At 36.2% G+C, this 18,543-nt stretch overlaps 1 protein-coding gene across 2 annotated transcripts in view; it reads left to right on the top strand.

The window, feature by feature from the left end:
* Positions 1–18,543, top strand: part of LOC111862072 (protein bark beetle) — a 119,008-nt gene that overhangs the window by 54,400 nt on the left and 46,065 nt on the right. For both annotated transcript variants that reach the window (XM_023847152.2, XM_023847151.2), the window contains exons 3-12: positions 275–465; positions 5,513–5,687; positions 5,866–6,035; positions 6,310–6,548; positions 7,873–8,122; positions 9,777–10,815; positions 13,001–13,246; positions 15,173–15,368; positions 16,441–16,604; positions 17,933–18,159. In XM_023847152.2, the coding sequence (XP_023702920.1) occupies positions 275–465; positions 5,513–5,687; positions 5,866–6,035; positions 6,310–6,548; positions 7,873–8,122; positions 9,777–10,815; positions 13,001–13,246; positions 15,173–15,368; positions 16,441–16,604; positions 17,933–18,159 (2,897 nt within the window). The remainder of the gene's footprint in view (positions 1–274; positions 466–5,512; positions 5,688–5,865; positions 6,036–6,309; positions 6,549–7,872; positions 8,123–9,776; positions 10,816–13,000; positions 13,247–15,172; positions 15,369–16,440; positions 16,605–17,932; positions 18,160–18,543) is intronic.

Here is an 18,543-nt window from a genome sequence, read left to right as displayed (position 1 = left end):
GTAGCAGAGGGATGGAAGAAGAAATTGAAATAGGTCTAACAAAATCCAGCGATGAAGAGAAGTGCATGGCATAGGAGGGAAGGAAAACGCATAAAATGTATAGAGCTGTATCAGTATGTATTGCAATATCAGTAGGTCTCCTTACGCTGAATGCTCTTCTACACATGGTTCGCTACCTTTAAATTTCTTTTTCATTCTCGCTCAGAACCACTATATTATCAACAAATACTGCTAAAGATTCCAGTATCACCCAAGCAATGTGCTTGTGTTTCAGTTGGACAAGAGCTGACCTAGAGACAGCATGTAGACAGCTTGGATTTCAAGGAGGGGCATTGTGGGGCTGGGTTGACCGTCAGCCTGGTTTCAAACCTCGATTGCTCTTTGAGGAACCCAAATGCAGGGGCACAGAAACATCTTTATTTGAGTGTAACTGGTCAAGTAGACAACTGGGGGCAGGTGTCTGTGGTGAGTGCTGTCACAGAGAGTTGTCTTCTTAGCATGAGTGCATAGACATTTATGTCTCTCTCCAGTCTTGGGGCTTCTTGTCATTTATTATTTTTTTTTTCAGTTAATGTACTTGTGTTTGATTCAGTCAGCTTCATATGATACACATAATTAACCTTTATCTTGAGAATAGAACTATAACTACTTTCCTGCAGAGGTCTGATTTGTTTCATACAACATGTACCTGGCCTGTCCTTGTTCTAACTCAGTCATGACAAACATGGAATGTATTAAAATATAATTTAACAATCTTACTGACAATTGCATTAGTTACATGCTGTCCCTTGCACAGAGTTTAGAGAAATTACTAAATCTTTGTCATAGTCATTTTGAAAAACAATATTTTTTTATTGCTAGTAGGGTGGGACTAAGTTCCTTGTACTGCAGCCACTTCTGGCCTATTGTACCAGCCCCAGATGATAGGTGAGGATGATTGTGGAGCAATTGGTGGAATGAAGATTGGCAGGGGAAACCGAAGTACTCAGAGAAAACCCGCCCCCGTGCCACTTTGTCCACCACAAATCCCACTTGACCAGACCCAGGATTGAACCCGGGCTGCCATGGTGGGAAGCCAGCGACTAACTGCTTGAGCTATGGCACGGCCTGAAAAACAATATAAATAATGAATGTTTCTAGTCTGGAATATTCACATGCATTCTATGTGATTCTTTGTTCCTATTGGCCTTGATTTTTATTTATTCGAAACTATAATTCTATTATTTATAATTAATCAACATAAGTACTGCACTACATAGGTCTATAATTACTAGATTATTAGAAGTATTTAACAGTTAAAATACTACATTACATAGAGGCACTAATATATTTTTAAATTAATTAAACACCATACCAAAAGATGTTCAAAGTGAAATTCATAAATGTTAATCTCTTGAACAATTTTTGCCTTGGTAGAATATTGATATGAGCAAAAAATGAGAACATCTGGAGATGGTAATGATATTTGTAGGATCATGGGAATGGGGAAGGATCTGTGCGTGGCCTAAGATCATGGAAAAGTCTGTGAGCCTGGCTTGGCCCAAACAAGACCTAAGGGCTTGAGCAGGGAAAGGAATCTTGGTTAAGGAATATGTAAGGGCAGGGTTTTGTTGAGGCAGTATAGGAATCTGTGCTTAGGCAAGGGAGAGCAATGTGTGGACTGGGATGAGGCATTGTAAGTTATGGAGTATAGGACAGCACACTAGAATAATAAGCCCGCAAAAAGAAATTAGTGCCCTATTTGGAAGATTAAGTTGGTTTTACGTTAGTATAAAGGGGCCATATCTGGAGCTTCTTTCCTTTTGTTATTTATTGATTAAGTTCTTAGAAAGTAAACATGTAACTGTGGATACAGTACAGAACTTCAAACAGCTGTCCAGTAACATTTTAGTTTTTTTGGTCATGTCACTATTATTCTAAGTTTGTAGACAGGGCAGGATATCTTAATGCAGTGAATGGGTGGAAGGCAAGATTTTACTCTGATGGGTGGATGGGTTGTGGTTCCCTGGCATGACAAGCTAATGGAGGAGCTAGGTGAAGGTTAGACATTACATTTCATTACAGGGCAGGACACCAGGATATAGTGAAGCTGTGAAATGAGATACAGTGTACAAAAAATTTCTCAGATTAAGAATATAGTTACTTGATTATGCTAATTAAGGATAATCAGAACATTATGTTTACCCTCTTACCTGAGGAGTTTAATAAAATTTACTTTTTAGGCAGGATAATGCGAGATTTTTTTGATTAGTACAGTCCCCTACCTCAGAGCAGGAGGATGTTTTTTTGTTGTTTATTGTTCAGTAATGGTGCCACGCTTGAGTGGTTGCCACTTTCGTCTATGCAGCTCTGTAAAATTGTTTACACAGTGTAATGACCTAGTAGAGTACAATATTTTCTTATCATTTTTATGTGTTCTTTGCATGAGATACATAAAATTAATGTATAATGATATGTCTACATACTTCATCAGTTCAACAGAAAGTAAGATTTTGTTTTGACCCCTCTTGGTCCAATGTGATTCCAACTCTAAATGAAGCTGAATTTTCCTTGATTTTCTGAAGAATGACCAGTAATACGAAGATTTTTTTTGGCTGATGTTCATCCAATATAACCTCAACTTTAAATTAAACTGAATTGAAACTTTCATTGATTATCTCAAGAATGGCTCCAAATATGAATAATTTGTACATAATGAGATCTGTAACTATTACTTTAAACATTTTTAGACATGCAAATATTTAGCAACATAAAAGGAAAATTAATTTGTAATATACCTTAATGTTATCAGTATTACAGCAATATATTTTAATATCCAGTATATGAAAATCTGGGCCAGTGTAGTAAGAAAAATCACAAAGAACTCTTCTGAAAATATGAATTCTCAGATTTGAGTGCACCCATTCAATTTATATTTAGCTGAAGGTACATCAGATGATTGTAAAACATATATGAAAGTGTTTGAAAATCTACTGTCATATTCACAGAAGCAATAATGATATATATATTTTTTTTCATTTGACCTATGTATTCTTATTGAAATGGAACTAATGTTTGTTGACATTTCAATTTCATTTGTTTTTATAATTTGTTGTACATCTACATTATGTTTATATAACATCACTTGAGAAGTGGTAAGATAATAATGAATGGAAATGGATGGCGAAGGAAATACTTGTTACATGTTTTAAGGACTTATTCCAGTATTCACTGTAGGGAATCAGAATACAGTAAAATCCTTCAGAGTAGCTGGGTCAGTTGATGATATTTGCATCACATTCCTGCTGAATAAAAGTCAGTAGCTACCAATTCATTATTATTTTATTGAAGTTTTAAAGTTAATATTGCATTTCAGCATCCCATTTCACCATTTACAAATTTAATTTTCAGGGCCAATCTTCAAGGGCTATTTCTTGTTATTCTTGTAGAGTGTAATCATCCACTATCCATAGAAGTTACACAGTAGCATCTTGTGCTGAATATAGACCTCACATACAACACAACTCCTCTACACTATAACAAGACAGCACTTAACGAAAGAAACCATGGAATGTCAGAAACTAATTTTAACTGAGTTTTAGAAGAGTCAACTAGAAAAAGTAATACAGTACAGCTGTTATCAGAAATTATCTACCTGATGATGGCTTTACAGTTGAAACATGTTGAAACACGACATAGAATTAACATCTATGAACAAGTGAAAATGTAGCACACTAATAGTCTGCAAGCATACAAAGAAATTTCACTTTCAAGACTGACCCTGCAAATGGAGACATTATAGACATTGAATTAAATATAGGCTTTTCAAATCAGTAAGGGGATGATGAGCTGGTCATGTAGCCAGGATGAGGGGAGGTCACGATTTTTTGTAAATCTCTTCGAAAAATTCCACTTAGAAGACTGAGAAGGAGATGGGAGGATAATATTAATAGATGAGGTCTGAGGCTTTCTAGCTACAGTTCCAGAGGTCTGGGTTCAATTCCCAGCCCTGCCATATTTTCTGAGATGTAATGGGTCAGGAACAGGGTCCACTCAATCTCATGAGGAAATAGCGGCTCTGGTCTAGAAAACCGAAATTAACGGTCGTGGGGATTCATTGCACTGACGATGTGACAAGCTCAATCTGCTAAATTTGGCACTAACTTTGCCGACAAGTGGTAGTCACTTGGTCGGTATAGTTTGCTTGTGGACTGAAACCATGGATTTTTTTGAGATCTGAGGCTTTCAGTGTGTTAGAACTATTAAGATTACAGTCTTCTGGGATAACTCTGTTAGCTTTTTTAGTGCAGGCCTGCAAAATTATGCACTTTATAATACCATTACAAATGAAGTAAAATTTAACCTCAGATTTGATGAAATATTCATTTCATTGTAGATTTTTAAAGCAGAGTTTTAAATAAACCATATTTGTTATCATCATAGGTTTTGGCCCTTTCTTCCGAAAACCTTTAGTTTCTAACTGAATCTGGTTGTTGGGAGAGGGTTTATTAGTGTTATATCCTACATGTTGAAATAAATGTCATTTAGGATATTGGGAATGGGCTGGAGGTTCAGTTTACAGAACCTCTACATTTAAACCAACTCTGGGGGATCATCCAGCCTAACCAGTGAGGGTCCTTTTTCAGTGAACCTAATGTAGTCAGAACAAATAACTGGGTACTCACTTTAATTTAGTCCTGTGATCCACAGCAATTTAATGATTACCTTCACGCCTTTATACATCTTTGTGCCATGGAGTTTAGGCAGAGAACTTTGTCTTTTGACCTTTATCAATAATTTAGATTAACTTTATTATTTTAAAAGGTTTCAGACATTTATTTTGTGACCGATTATTTGAATGTAACCATTTGTTTCACCATTTAAATTCATTGTATCCTAAAACCATCAAGCTAGTTAAATTAAATGCCATCTCATGCACTACAAATGCAACGTTAATTCCAGCGGAATAGATTAAATTTGCAATATTTTGCCATGTTATGCTTAGAAAAAGGTTAATATTATCCTGATATGATATCACGGTTTTTTAATTTTCCTGCAGCCCACACATGCAAGAAGCTGGGAAATTTTATAAATATATGGTTTGTTTAACAACAGTTTCAATTTCTCAGACTACATACCATAGAATGGTACGATGATCAGCAAGCAACAATTTGGAAATGAAGAGGAAGGAAGTAGTTATAGTCCTGTTTTAAGTCCTATCTTGGCGTTTGCCTGGAGGGACTGAGGATAATCATCAAAAACCTCAATAAGTATAGCCAGTTTCTAAAACAATATTTGAGGAAAATGTCAGTGTATTATTAGTATCATTAAACACTTCCCTGAAATATATAATTACAAGTCTCACCAATGAAATAATGTTCCATTAAGAAACAATGTAGGATTGAGGGTACTGGCTTGTTGACATCAGCGTGACTACCAAATTAACAGAAGACATTGTCAGTGAAAGTGCAGATTCATGTTTTATTGTGTTCATTTACTGTGAAGATGCATTATATCCTCTGATGTTTTTCAGACTACCATCCTGACCTTGGAATACAGTGTTTGCCATACCATGTCACATCATCGGACATTGTTCAGCACTGGAGAGGAGTTAAGTTTGAAGGAGCAAGTTATGAGCGCAGTCTTACTCAGGAGAATACCCTGTATGTGCGCAGATCACTCTCTGAAATGGCTTATGTGGATATTCGGTTAGTTGTTTGTCAAGATTAATCATTATGTGAACTGTGAGGTAAAATCAATACTGAATTTTTGGGTTCTATTAAGATAGAGTTCGAATATGTTTGCAATGTTTCTGATTGAGAAAGACTGTTTGGAAATTAGCTGCAAGAAAATGGCTAATTGTACCAATTACAAAACTGTTTGCAGATTTGGGGGTTCTGGACGTGACTACAATGCCACATCTGCTATCCATGTCGAGGGAGTTCCTCCAAAAATGACTGGAGTTTCTGTATTATACTCTGCATATAATGGTATAAATATAACCATGCCTGATGCTCCTGTCACTCTGAATCAGTGTACATTGAAGTGGAACAGGGGTAAGTTTGTCGGTGGGATCATGTAGACATTCATCATCACTGCAGTGAGGCAAAAGTTGAAAGAATTCCTTTTGAAAATATGTGTACTTCAAATTGGAGTATACCAGTCAACTCTCATTTAATTATATATATTGCCTACAAATATTCTGCATGATTGTGATTATGTATGAATTGTGGATAAAAAGAGATGTTTTCCAAATACAAAATAATACATTCCAATTAAAAGTTTCCAGTGGATACACATTTGTAAACAGGACTGTACTGTCTTTTCCAGGGTATGGCTTATATCTGAACAGTTCATCAGACCTTGCATATTTGAATGGATGCATGATACAAGAAAATGGTGCTGATGGTATCAGATTTGTTCATCATGATGAACTGGCAGATGTGCAGTTTCAAAGGACCAACATTGTTGATTTCTGCACATTTCCCATAACTAACAGTCAGACATTCCCTATATCTATCACAGTGGAGCAGAACAAGTATGCTCCAGCAGGACGAGAATGTTCAAAGGTGTGTTTTCTTCTGCCTTAGTCATTTCCATGTGGATAATATTTGGTACAGGATTCACAACATGGGGCCCACTGACATTCTCTCTGTGTTCCTGTCATAGTTTATGCTAGAATTATCTTATGCAAAATGACATCCTTCAAGGCAGGGTCTGCTATCATGGCTGCCTAACAGTATAACCGGGAATGAGTCGTGAAAATCAGACACAGAAGTCAGAAGTGAAGTCTTCATTTTATCTGGTGTAGTTACAGTAACCTTTAGAGTGTTATGATTGTTTGTAGACATGAAGTGTTATAGTTATAGTAAGATTGAAAGAGTTATAATTAATTCTAGTTCCGCCTGGTGAATATTCAATAAATTGAGTCGCCAATCCAAACCCGTGTCTAAAGTCAATAATACATGTGACAGTATTTAAAATATGCATGTTTGAAGATAAAACAAAATGTAAACACAGCAACCTGCATATAATATTTTTTCTTTAAGCAGAGCCATACTCTAATACTAATTTTATCACTTATCATAAGTATAGCTTCCTGTGGGTGTCATCAGCTCCTGCTAAAACAAATGGCTGTATCTACCAGAATATGACAGTGAGCATGAAAATTGTGTTTGTGTCTGTGGTGGGCTGAGCTGTCTCATGTGAGGTTAAAAAACCTTTGTAAGCAAAAATTTGTCTATTTTACCAAGACATACCTAGAACATCATTACAAGAGTAAGAGTGTTTCTCTGACTCTTCCAAAATGTAGGATTATAAATGTAATTCATGTAAATTTCCACTGTCAGGAGTCAGAAAATTAATTACAGAATTAGGATATATATAAATTTATGGAAATTTAAAATTGTCCAATTCTAACACTGTTCTTATTGGCATTTGATCAGGAACAAACAGTGTGTAAAATATGGAAAAAATATAGATGTTGGAAATGCAAAATTGAAGTTTCAATGTATTTTTCCTTAGGTTAAAAATTCAATTGTAATATTGAGCCTTCATCAGATGACATAGTCTCTGTTTGTTTATCTGTGAAATTTCCAGCTCTCTGAATCTCATGGTCCATAAAGTAAAACATCACCTGAAGATTGTAGTACTATAGGTCTATTGAACTTAAGAAAGGATGTTTTCTCTACTTATTGATAGCCAGAGCAATTATTCAGTTGTAGTCGCTTGTTTGATTTTGCAGTGTGATCCAGTGATAGAAAATGGTTTTAAATTCCAGATGTATTATATGAAGCTAACTGGAATGAACAGGTTCAGGATAACAAATCTTCTAGTACTAGAGAGTTTGTTAGTAATTATGTCAGTTTCAGTCATTTTTTCTTGCATTTACAGTATTTCTATACTCGACCTGGGCATGTGCTTACGTTACACTTTGTATGGATGTGGACTGATCGTAATGATAGTGCTGTGATTGAAGTTTTTGATGGAGCAAGCCCAACAGAACGCCAACTAGCTTCAGTCAATATTCGTAATGGTACAAGACCTCAAAGTGTGGTGACTAACAGACACACTATATATATCAGGTTCAAGGCAGAAGCAAGAACACAGATGATTGCCTATATGAAACTCACTTCAGGATACAGTGAGTAGTTTTATGTAACTTATTACTTGTTTTGATGTTTCTGGATGGTGTAGGGTGTGTGGGAGAAGTACAAAGCTCAGATTTTGCCACAAATTTTTGTTGTATAACATATCAACCACATCTTTAGGCAACAAGCATTCTACCAGAATCAGTGTGTCTGGAAGAAGGTGCACTTAATATTGAACCTTGTGGTGTGTTCTATAAAAGAATTGTTGGTGTGGTGTTTTCTGCATTCACCACATTTTTCATCATTGTCCAGTGTCACTTTGATTGAATGGAATCCTAGTTTGGTCTCTGTTCCTTCTTGTTCATTTCTGTTTTGATGTTACCATACTAAACCCTTCTAATCACACCTATGTCACACTGTTTGTATTTGTACATCAGTTTCTAAGCCCATCATTCTGTATACACTTTTGTGCACTCAGATTTGAAACACAGAAATTTATTATGGTGACATATTTTGATATGTTCACAACAAAAGTTGAAAAAATGCACATATTTGATTTGCCATGTCTGCCTGCCAGTCTGCATATAACAACTCGAGAATTACTGAATGTATTTCTTGAAATTTGAAATTTGTTGATTCATTCAATTTTTTTTTTAAATAAAACAACAACTGACATCTTGTACGAAGACCTACATGTGTTTCTGCATGCATGTTGAGTGTAGCTGATTAGATGTTCAACAGAGGGAAAGATGTTACAGACAAAAGTTGTAGGGAATATTAAAACATAAAGTTTATCCCCAGTACATTCTTTCTGTAGGTCTTAACGATTTTCAAGATAATTAAATAATATAGAACGAATTGTTATACCACATGTACATTTCCAAAATTGTTGATTTTATGCTGAGAAGAGTGTCACTGCCTCTTTTTGGCAGTGAAAGATTACGTCTGCAATATATTCACAACCAACTTCTCCTCCCCTTCCCAGTATTTCCATCCACAACCCAAGGATACACCTTTCTGCAAAAACACGGGACATACTAATATTCATTCTATGTAGTTGTGACATGTGGGCTGTTACTTTGAGGAAGGAACATAAATAACAGTTGTTTAAAAACTAAGTGCTCAGGAAATAATTTGGATCTAAGTAGGATGAAGTAAGTGAGAAACTGAGGAGGATATCTTACAACAAGTAACTTCATGATTGCTGTATCTCACCTAACATTGTTAAGGTTGTTATATCTAAAGAAGATACCAGAGCCTGAATGTGAACAGTACCCAAGAGGTGCATATGGAATTTTGATGGGGAGACCTGCTGGAAACTGGTAACTTTGAAAATCTGGGAGATGTGGCATTAATGTTAAAATGGATTTTAGAGAAGTAGATATTGATAATGTGAAATGGATTGGGCTAGCTCATGGTTATTTATATTAGGAAGTTGAACCTTCACTTCCTGGAATTAGGGCACTATGACAACCTTCTGTGTTCTGTAATTTGTTATCATCCTTTTAGAGAACATAATTGTGTCAAATCTTTATCCCATTCTGTATCTTAAATTCTATTAGTTTTCTTATGTATCTTTGCTAATATTCATTAACATGTATTAAACAGAAATGATGCTAGAGAGGTGATGTTTTCTAATGTTAAATATGCTACAATGTTACATAAATTTTGTGAATTTGAATTGTTACCTGAATTATTGCTTTACAGGAAAGGCTTACGATTTGAATGTTACTGGATCAACAATAGCAGACAACAATGGTCGGGGGATTGCAATAGAAAACATGCACAGTCAGTTGCATGTTCATCAGAGCTCCATATCCAACAATAACCATGTTGCAGGAATTCACATTTCCCAGGGAGTGGGTGATGTCAATATTACAGAGAGCCGCATATCTTTCAATATAGGAGACGGTGTTAATATTTCATACACGGGAGGAAACAGGAATGTTACCAGAAGTTCTATCTCCTCCAATAAAGGCTATGGCATTGCAGTTTGGATGAATCATAGCTTGTATACAGAGCACATTGCATTCAATCAAACAACAGTGGTCTCATACTCTGAAATATTCAAGAATGATGATGTTGGAATTTTAGTTGGAAACTTTAGTGGTAACTCATATGTTAACATCACGGGAAATAGTTTTAACAATAGCTTGGAAAGTGCAATTGAAATTCTGACCTGTTGGAAACCCAATAGTGGACTTCTGAGGTTACAGATAGGACACAATGACTTTAGAAAAAACAGAAAACTTGGATTGAAATTGAAGCCTGCACTCAATGTTGATGGACGTGTGGAATATAATTACTTCAGTCAGCATACTTATGGATGCATACTAGTCAAGAATCAACCAATTGAAGAGTTTGATATCTTACCAACTAGATTAGTGATAGAGAACAATCAGTTTGAGCTAAATCAGGGTATTTATGTTGTAAATCTTGGCCTGTCACCATATAGTGAAGTACAGTCTCTCTTGTTCACAAGAAATTTTGTACGTGATAATCACATTCGTGAACCATTTGACACGAATGAAGCCAGACCTGCAAAGTTGATTCCACGCAGCCGTGTGGCAGCACCTGTGGTTGTAAGTTCCAGCAATGTAGAAATATTCAGAAATATCCTTCAGAATCTTGAATCTGCATATGAAGTTGGATCACACCTTGAAGATCAGAGTCTGGTTATCAACTGCACCTATAACTGGCTTGGATCTTCAAAAGAGGACCACATATTCTCCAGGATTTTTCACAGGTAAGCTATGTGACTGGTCAGTAATATGAAGTTATGTGGGCATTAGTCACGTTTTCTGAGTCGTGGTACTTACAGAATATCAATGAGGTAAGAGATTGATACACTTTGTTCTATTGCTGGTCTACAAACATGGATACTGACAGGATAGTAGTTTGAAACAGGCCATGAATTTTAATTTGTTCATTCTTTCCTCTCCTGCAGTTTATATAGCATCATTGAGCGATAGATGATCCATTCAAGATGAATATCACAGAGTTACTCTTAGAACTGGTGTTTGAAACAAGAAACAAGAAGTAAAACATTTCAGTGATAAGTTTGAGTTAATTAATATTTGTCTTCATGTATAAGCAGCCACTAAAATTAATGCTGTTCACTGTTATCTATGAATGAGCAACAGTAATTATGGCACATATGTTTTGAAATCCCCCTCGTTGGTGGCTCCACCTAATCGTGGTGAGGGGGTTTGAGTATGCCAAGGACCCTGAGAGCTATACCAGCGGTAGCGTAGCTACTGGCAGGGCCTCCCTTGCTGGACAGGTCAAAGGGTAGGCATCAGACGAAGAGAGACACCAAAAACTGATGCCGGAAGCAGCGTCATCAGCAGCGACTTGAAGCACAGAGTAAATAATGCTCGAGATGGTTCAAGTTCGTATAGCAACAGGCGTGACCAGAGTGGTTTGAACGCCTATTGTACTGCGATGTGGAAAGCAAATGGAAAAACTACCACATTATCACTTTTCCTGGATAGTCTCTTTCCAAAACCAGAGATACCATGTATGCGAGATGTTTCATTTGAAGGAGAAAGCTCTAGATCGCATCAAGTGGAGGAACTGTTTTGGAAGAGACTGTGGATCTGTCGTCTTGACAGATTACTGATGAATGAATGAATGTTTTGAAATAATTTGGAGATCTGTGATATGTAGTCTCAACTTAGACAGTGTTGTTACGTATCCCTCTTAAACAAAAAACTGGGAAGAATTTTGCTTCAGATAATGTAAAGGTCAAGTGTATCTTTGTGCAGTTGATACCCATATGCTCTCTATGCTTCTCTTTTCTAGCATAAACATTGAGAACTGAGGACTAACATTGGGGAGGTTGGGGTGGGGATGACAACCTCTGGTCATCTAAAGCACTCAGACCATTACAGGGTCCACTGTTTTCACTGGGGCTCTTGCCCTGTCCTCATTGCTAGAGGAACAACCATCAGGTTATAAGTATTGGCTTATATTCTCTTAAGAGCAATAATGTGAAGGACACCTAGGATTTGGGGAAATTTTATGTTATGTACAAAACAAATATCATCAAAATATCTGCATGGAGAAAAGCACTGATATAGGTCAAAGAGTACTGAATGCTTTCTATACTGCATCATGCCTAAAGCATGTATATATGATTGTGTTTGAATTTTTATAAAATGTTTACAGTTGTGAAACAAAATCATACTGAAGGTGAATATCAAAATTACAGCAGCTGGTTGTGTTATTTATGAAAAATAATCCTCATTCATATTTTATAGTCTCATGTTTTTGATTATATGCTCAGTCTCCTAGGTAGAAGACTGTCATTGACCCTTATCTGTTGTAAATTACAACTTATTAACTACATTTTTGTCTGTTTTCCTCTCCTTTCCACTATTTCCATCCACAACATAAGGATGCAACATTTTGTGACAGTAAAAGACTCATTCAACATACAACTATTTGTTGTGCAAGGCTGTGACATGTTGTTTTGAGGCTATTTAATGATGCCATTTCAACTGCACGTTATTTAGCATATATGATATGATGATAAGATATGATGATTATATGTGGTGAGTAACTAATGTTTGGGTGGGATGTAATCATGGCTTATTTCAAAATATTGCTGCAGATTTTGATGGAAGAAAAAAGGAAAACTGTAAACAATGTTAGTCAGGATAGCTGAAGCCAGGGATATAGAAATGCATTCTATATTTTTTAGCCACATGACAAAGTCTGCTTATCCATGGTATTACTGTCTCTGAGTCTCTGTTGACTCACCTTTGGTAAGAGAGTGAGTGTATTTCAGGAGCACTGGCTTGTACCACAACCAAGATTCATACTGTATACCTCCTCAACTTGTGAGAAATGTTACTACTGAACTAATCTCTCTGGCACACTGAACAAGACTGTTGATGTATTCTTATGTATCTTCTCGCTGTTCGCAGGAAAGACCGCTACAATCTTGCAAAGATAGAGTACCTTCCATTCCTGCTACATAGTAGCAATCCTAGTAGTACTCTCATTATGACAAACCCAACCTTTGTGCCACAGTTTAATCCCACGGGCAGGAATGTAGTTGGAGGAGAGGTGGATGGTGTGGAGAACCTTCGACAGGGTGAATATGTAGTGGAAAGAGATATTAATGTGAGACCAGGTGGACGCCTCACCCTTCAGCCAGGAGTTACACTCAGGTGAAATTTATTATTATTTAATATTTTAATTATACATTTATTCTGATATGTATTTACATAAGGAAAGAAGTAGCTCATAATGTAACATAACACTTTTGGCAGTGTTTATTGATTGCTAACATACAGCGAGATTTTTTTATGTATATGCACTTAGGCAGAAGGGTCAAATGCTCCTACCATGAAGTCAAATCAACCCATATTCTATCCACAGAATTATTGTCTAGAAACTTCATTGTATTTGCTAGCAAATTACAAGTTCTTCATCCCCATTTATCTTAAAAAAAACTGTATCAAAATAATAAAATAACTTACCTGTTATTATAATCTTATGTATATATCTCATTGACCAGTGAAAGTTATTCAGTCTTCTTTAAATAATTCCCCCCCCCCTTTTTTTTGCTGGAACAGACACTGACATAGTCTTTATTAATCTTAAATTCAGATTTAAAATACTGAGAGGATAATACAACACTTATTTTTACCTATTTACTGCTGTGGGGATGCATAGTAATCACTTTCTCCTTTAAAAGGTTACCAAATGAAGAAACAGCAGTAGGCATAGATCAATATATGCATTATAGGTAAAACTTCATATGGAAACCTACTAGTGATAGGGTGGTAGGAAGAAACCTGACTATGTCAATCTAACCATTATTGCCTTTCAAGGCATTTGCAAATGGACTTGAGATCTTGTACCAGTACACATAAAAAGTTAGCAGCAAGAGGGCTAGAAAATTCTACATGGTATTTTGCATACTACACTAAAATGACTTTAATAAGACTCACATCTTATCTCACTAAAAAATGTTGGGGCCCTTTTAATTAAAATTTGCACAGCCTGCATATTAGTATTGTTGTTGATAAGGAATTAAAACATACAAATAAAAGTAACTTTAGTGGCATGCTGTTAATATCATGTTTCATGAAAATTGATCAGCTATTGAAAAAGTAACTATTGGGATATATAAAAAGTAATATGTACATTTTGTGATACCACAAGCCTGACTTTGTTGTGCATTAAGAAAGAAGGTTGAAAACTCTAAATTTATGTGAGTGAAAATATCTTTAATACAGAGAGAACAAAAAGACTGCACATGTGCGTGTGTGACTGTGTGCATTTATCAGAATTTCTTTGTATCCTCGTGAAGTTTGGGTTCTTACCCTCAGGGAGTAGCATGAAATACAATTATTGACAATTAAAAAATAATACTGAATGTAAGAGCTGAATGGAATGTTTAATGTAGGAAAATGTATAATGAGGAATTTTTGTAAGTTTTTCGCCTTCATAGTGAACTCAGGATTCTTGGATGAAGGTAACTGGACATAGCTTTGATAGGTGAAAAGAAATGTAGGCAGTATTTTGGCAGGGAATCCTTTTGCAAATTGGTCACTTGAAAGACCAAGAAAAAGTAGGATAATACTGAAGTGGATTTTTAAAGAAAGTAGTTCTAAGGTTGAGATCTGAATTCAAGTGGCTCAGCATCAGATTCCAGTTTGGCCTTTGGTATTAGCACCAATAATCATTCAGGTTCTTTTATCATACATCTATAGTTAATCATACTTTTAGGACGAGCCAGGATATTGTGTGAGTAAGGTGGCTGCTTATAGGCTGGTCAACCAAGATTCAATTCCTGGCATGGAAAGAGATGTTTCTCTTTGTCATAATGCCCAGATTGGTTCTCACAATCATCCAGCCTCTTAGCTAGTTGCAATCAGAGGCTGTTTCTGGAATTAAGAACCAGGAGTGTAAAGCTGACCATTCTTGTCTGTATAGTACCAAGGTTAAGAGTGTGTGGAGCTTTACTTCTACTCCCACCATATTCTTTCATGGCATGATGTTGAGACCCAAGGGCAACTTCATCTTAATTGAAACTATAATTCACATGTATGCAGTAGCAAGGACCTTTGTTCACCTTTCAATTACAGATTTCCACCAGGTGTTGGTGTAATGGTGGCTGGAAAATTTGAGGCACGAGGTCGTGGTCCAAATGATATAAGATTTACACTCAAAGAAGAGATAGTAGAGACACCAGAGAATGACACAGCAGTTGTGAATCCTCCAGAAAGCCCGGTGCCGGTGCGGCTTCTTGGTGGGAGAACTAGTGAAGAAGGTCGATTGCAGGCAAGTACAGTGACATTGTAATAATGACTAGGGTAATGTGGGATTATTATGGGTCATGAAAGGCTAGCTGAGTCAATAAAATGACTTGGTATGGACTGAAAAATTGGGGTTTGATTCCTGATAGGTCTGAGGTTTTCTATTTGCCACCGTATGGAGACAAACTCCGATTCTTTATAACCAGTGCATTCCTGGGGCTGAAGTAGGCAGTTAATCTGACATTCTGTGTGTCTCTAGCAATCATCATGTCCAAAACAGGTGTTGGGCCCTCATATCCCTCTATACTCATTGTATACCTGGGACCCTGTCCCATGAACTAAAATGGCCTGAATGTAAAGTTGATAATTCACCTCTGTTTTTGCAAGATACAGAATATGTAAATCTTTACATCCATGGCCTGTTTGTGCTTTCATGACATGTTCAGTTGCAGGGATATCTTTACCCCTGACAATGATTTTGGAATATTAATTTTTGCTTTATTTACATGCTAAGTTATTTTTGGGGGCTGGGATTATCAGTTGGTATAATGACTAGGTTACAGGTTGGACAACTGAAGAACTTGGATTCAGTTTCTTGCAGGGGAAAGAGAATTTTTCTCTTCTCCACTGTGTTTGAACTCGGTCTGGGCTCACTCAACCTCCTGTCTGATAGATACTTAGGACAATTTCCTAGGGGTGAAGCAACCAGGTAAGATCAAAGAAACGGAAAAAGCGGACAAAGTCTGATGGAATAGAGAGCCATAGTGGGGGGGTGTGAGAAAAAAGAAAGATAAAAGGAAAGCAACCAGGGCGTGAAGCTGATCGCTCACCTCCATCTGGTGCTGAGGTTAAAAATACATCAAAATATTCTTCCACTTCATCATATGTGTTCATGTCATGGTGCTTAATTAAGTACAGGAACAGTTTAAGTTATTTTTCATAGTCAGAAGTTCAGTTGCATAGCAGTAATATAAGTTAATTATATTAAAAATGACTTTAAGAATTATTTTATTTCCCTGTAGACATTATACTTCTGTGAGCCTAAGCCCAGGATGGTGAAAAATACAGGGTTAAACATTATTTTCCTTTTTCATTAGGTGAGGATAGGCAGAAAATGGGGTACAGTTTGTAACTATGGATGGACCATGATTGATGCAGCTTTAGTATGTCACCAACTTGGTCTGGTGCTGAATCCTGATGACTGGTTTTTGGAGAGGTCGGAGATCCCACAGGCAGGCACTTCTGAGCAAATCATTCTCAGGTACACTTACTGTAGTGGTAGAGATGATCTTGTCTCTTGTAGAGAGAAGGTAATTTCATTTAAAACATCTAAGTGAATTGTTATTCTATGGAAAAATCATTTAGAAACTGATCCTATTGTTCTGTGAGACTGAACTTCGATACTTTCCCTTTAAATTCTCACAAAATGGGATTTTTTACAATGTTGAAATCAAAACTGAAAATATGTAAAGTACTGATAGTAAAACTTTTGCACATGGAAGTGAACCATGGGTTGTGACAAAAATCATGAGGCAAGGACACAGACAGCAGAGGTAAAGTTTCTTCATGGATACACCACATATACATGTAAAGATCATCAGTGCAATGAAAGGAATGGGGAAAAGTTAAATGTGTTCAGCCTAAATACAGAAAATTCAGAATTGTAGACATACCTCTACAAAAGGTGAAGGATAATTGAATTCCTCAGTTGGCTTGGCAGTACTGGCCATAAGGAAATATAAGTTTTAAAAGACCAGTGAAGAGATGATTGGATCAGATTTAGGAGCAAGATTGGGCTGATAGGCTAAAAATCATGTACTTGATGATTTAGGCAATCATGAAATTTGAAGTTTTACTGCCTTCTTTGGGTTTTTTAGAAGTCTGACCAGAAACGTTGTATTAATAATAGTTTAATATTTATATAATATTATTTGTGTTAAATATATTATATTCTTTTTGTGAGTAGGAGAGAAAGATGAAAAAAAATCATCTTCCATCTTTTGAATAGAGTATATATTGCAAAGCTTTAATACTTGTCCATAGATAGCACAAATTTTCATAAAAGTATGTATGATGTCATGTGTAGCTTTTTTGCTGCTTTATCTTGATGACTTTTATGCTGTGTTTTGTTCTCCTTCCTGTAACAAAGATTGCATATGTGCAAAATTAATAATTTTATATTGTCATTGTAAAGCAATTTGTTAACAAATTTATTTATTATTCAGTTGAAAGTAACTTAAATATATGTGCACTGAGCTGGTTGATGTAGTAGCAGCTCTCTAGCCTTGTATTTGTAAGACACTATGTTCGAATTTTGGTTGAGTGATTAACTGTACTGTCTGAGGGTTTCATGGTTTTTGCCATCTTCCCCGGTGAATAGTGTAACAGTATTTTAAAACAGACCAGGACAACCTTATTCTATATCCATGCCTACTCACCATTCATGATGATATTTCCATCTCATTCACTGATGCATTTTGCATTTGATAATCTTGTTAAATGTTTGGGAATCAATTACTTGAGTATTATTAAGATAAATAAGCTAGATCATGAAAGGAGAAGCACTTAACAGGATAACATCCATTTCAGTAATGTGCATTGCACAGAAGATGATATTGACATAACAAATTGTCCTGCTGAAAGAGAATATGACTTTGAGAATTCTTGTACTCACGAACATGATGTTGGTCTGCGTTGTCATGAGTCATCTTGGGCTGGAGTGCGATTGGGAGTGCTTGCAGAACGGGCTGACCTTCAGTTCATCACAGTGGAGAGAGCTGGGTTGCTGGATTATAGCACCAACACCTTTAAGCCTGGTAAGATACATCTCTTGTTATTTTTCTAGTTTTTAAATGTTTGATGTTTTTATTCATGTAACATGCAGTGCTACACTCCAAAGGACCTTGCAGTTTATTTTTTTGACTAATTGTATTACAATATTATATTTAAGCATCCTGTTGCACTCTACACGATAAATGACACAAATTCCGTCCCAAGTGCAAACAATATATATTATATGTCTTTGATCTTGTTCTTTCTACACTACATGTTTCGGCCTCTATCAGCCATCATCAGGTGTATACTCTTAACGTTGCTGCCACACTGAACCCGGTCTAAAATTTGACATTTAAAAACACAATGTCACATTCTTCGTATTATCAACAATACAGCAGACAGCACACGTAGTACAGACAAGCAGC

This window comes from Cryptotermes secundus, unplaced genomic scaffold (assembly GCF_002891405.2).
Source record: "Cryptotermes secundus unplaced genomic scaffold, Csec_1.0 scaffold400, whole genome shotgun sequence".
Classification (NCBI taxonomy): Eukaryota; Metazoa; Arthropoda; class Insecta; order Blattodea; family Kalotermitidae; genus Cryptotermes; species Cryptotermes secundus.
Note: the sequence above shows the minus strand (reverse complement) of the source record. Positions and strands in the feature narration are given on the sequence as shown.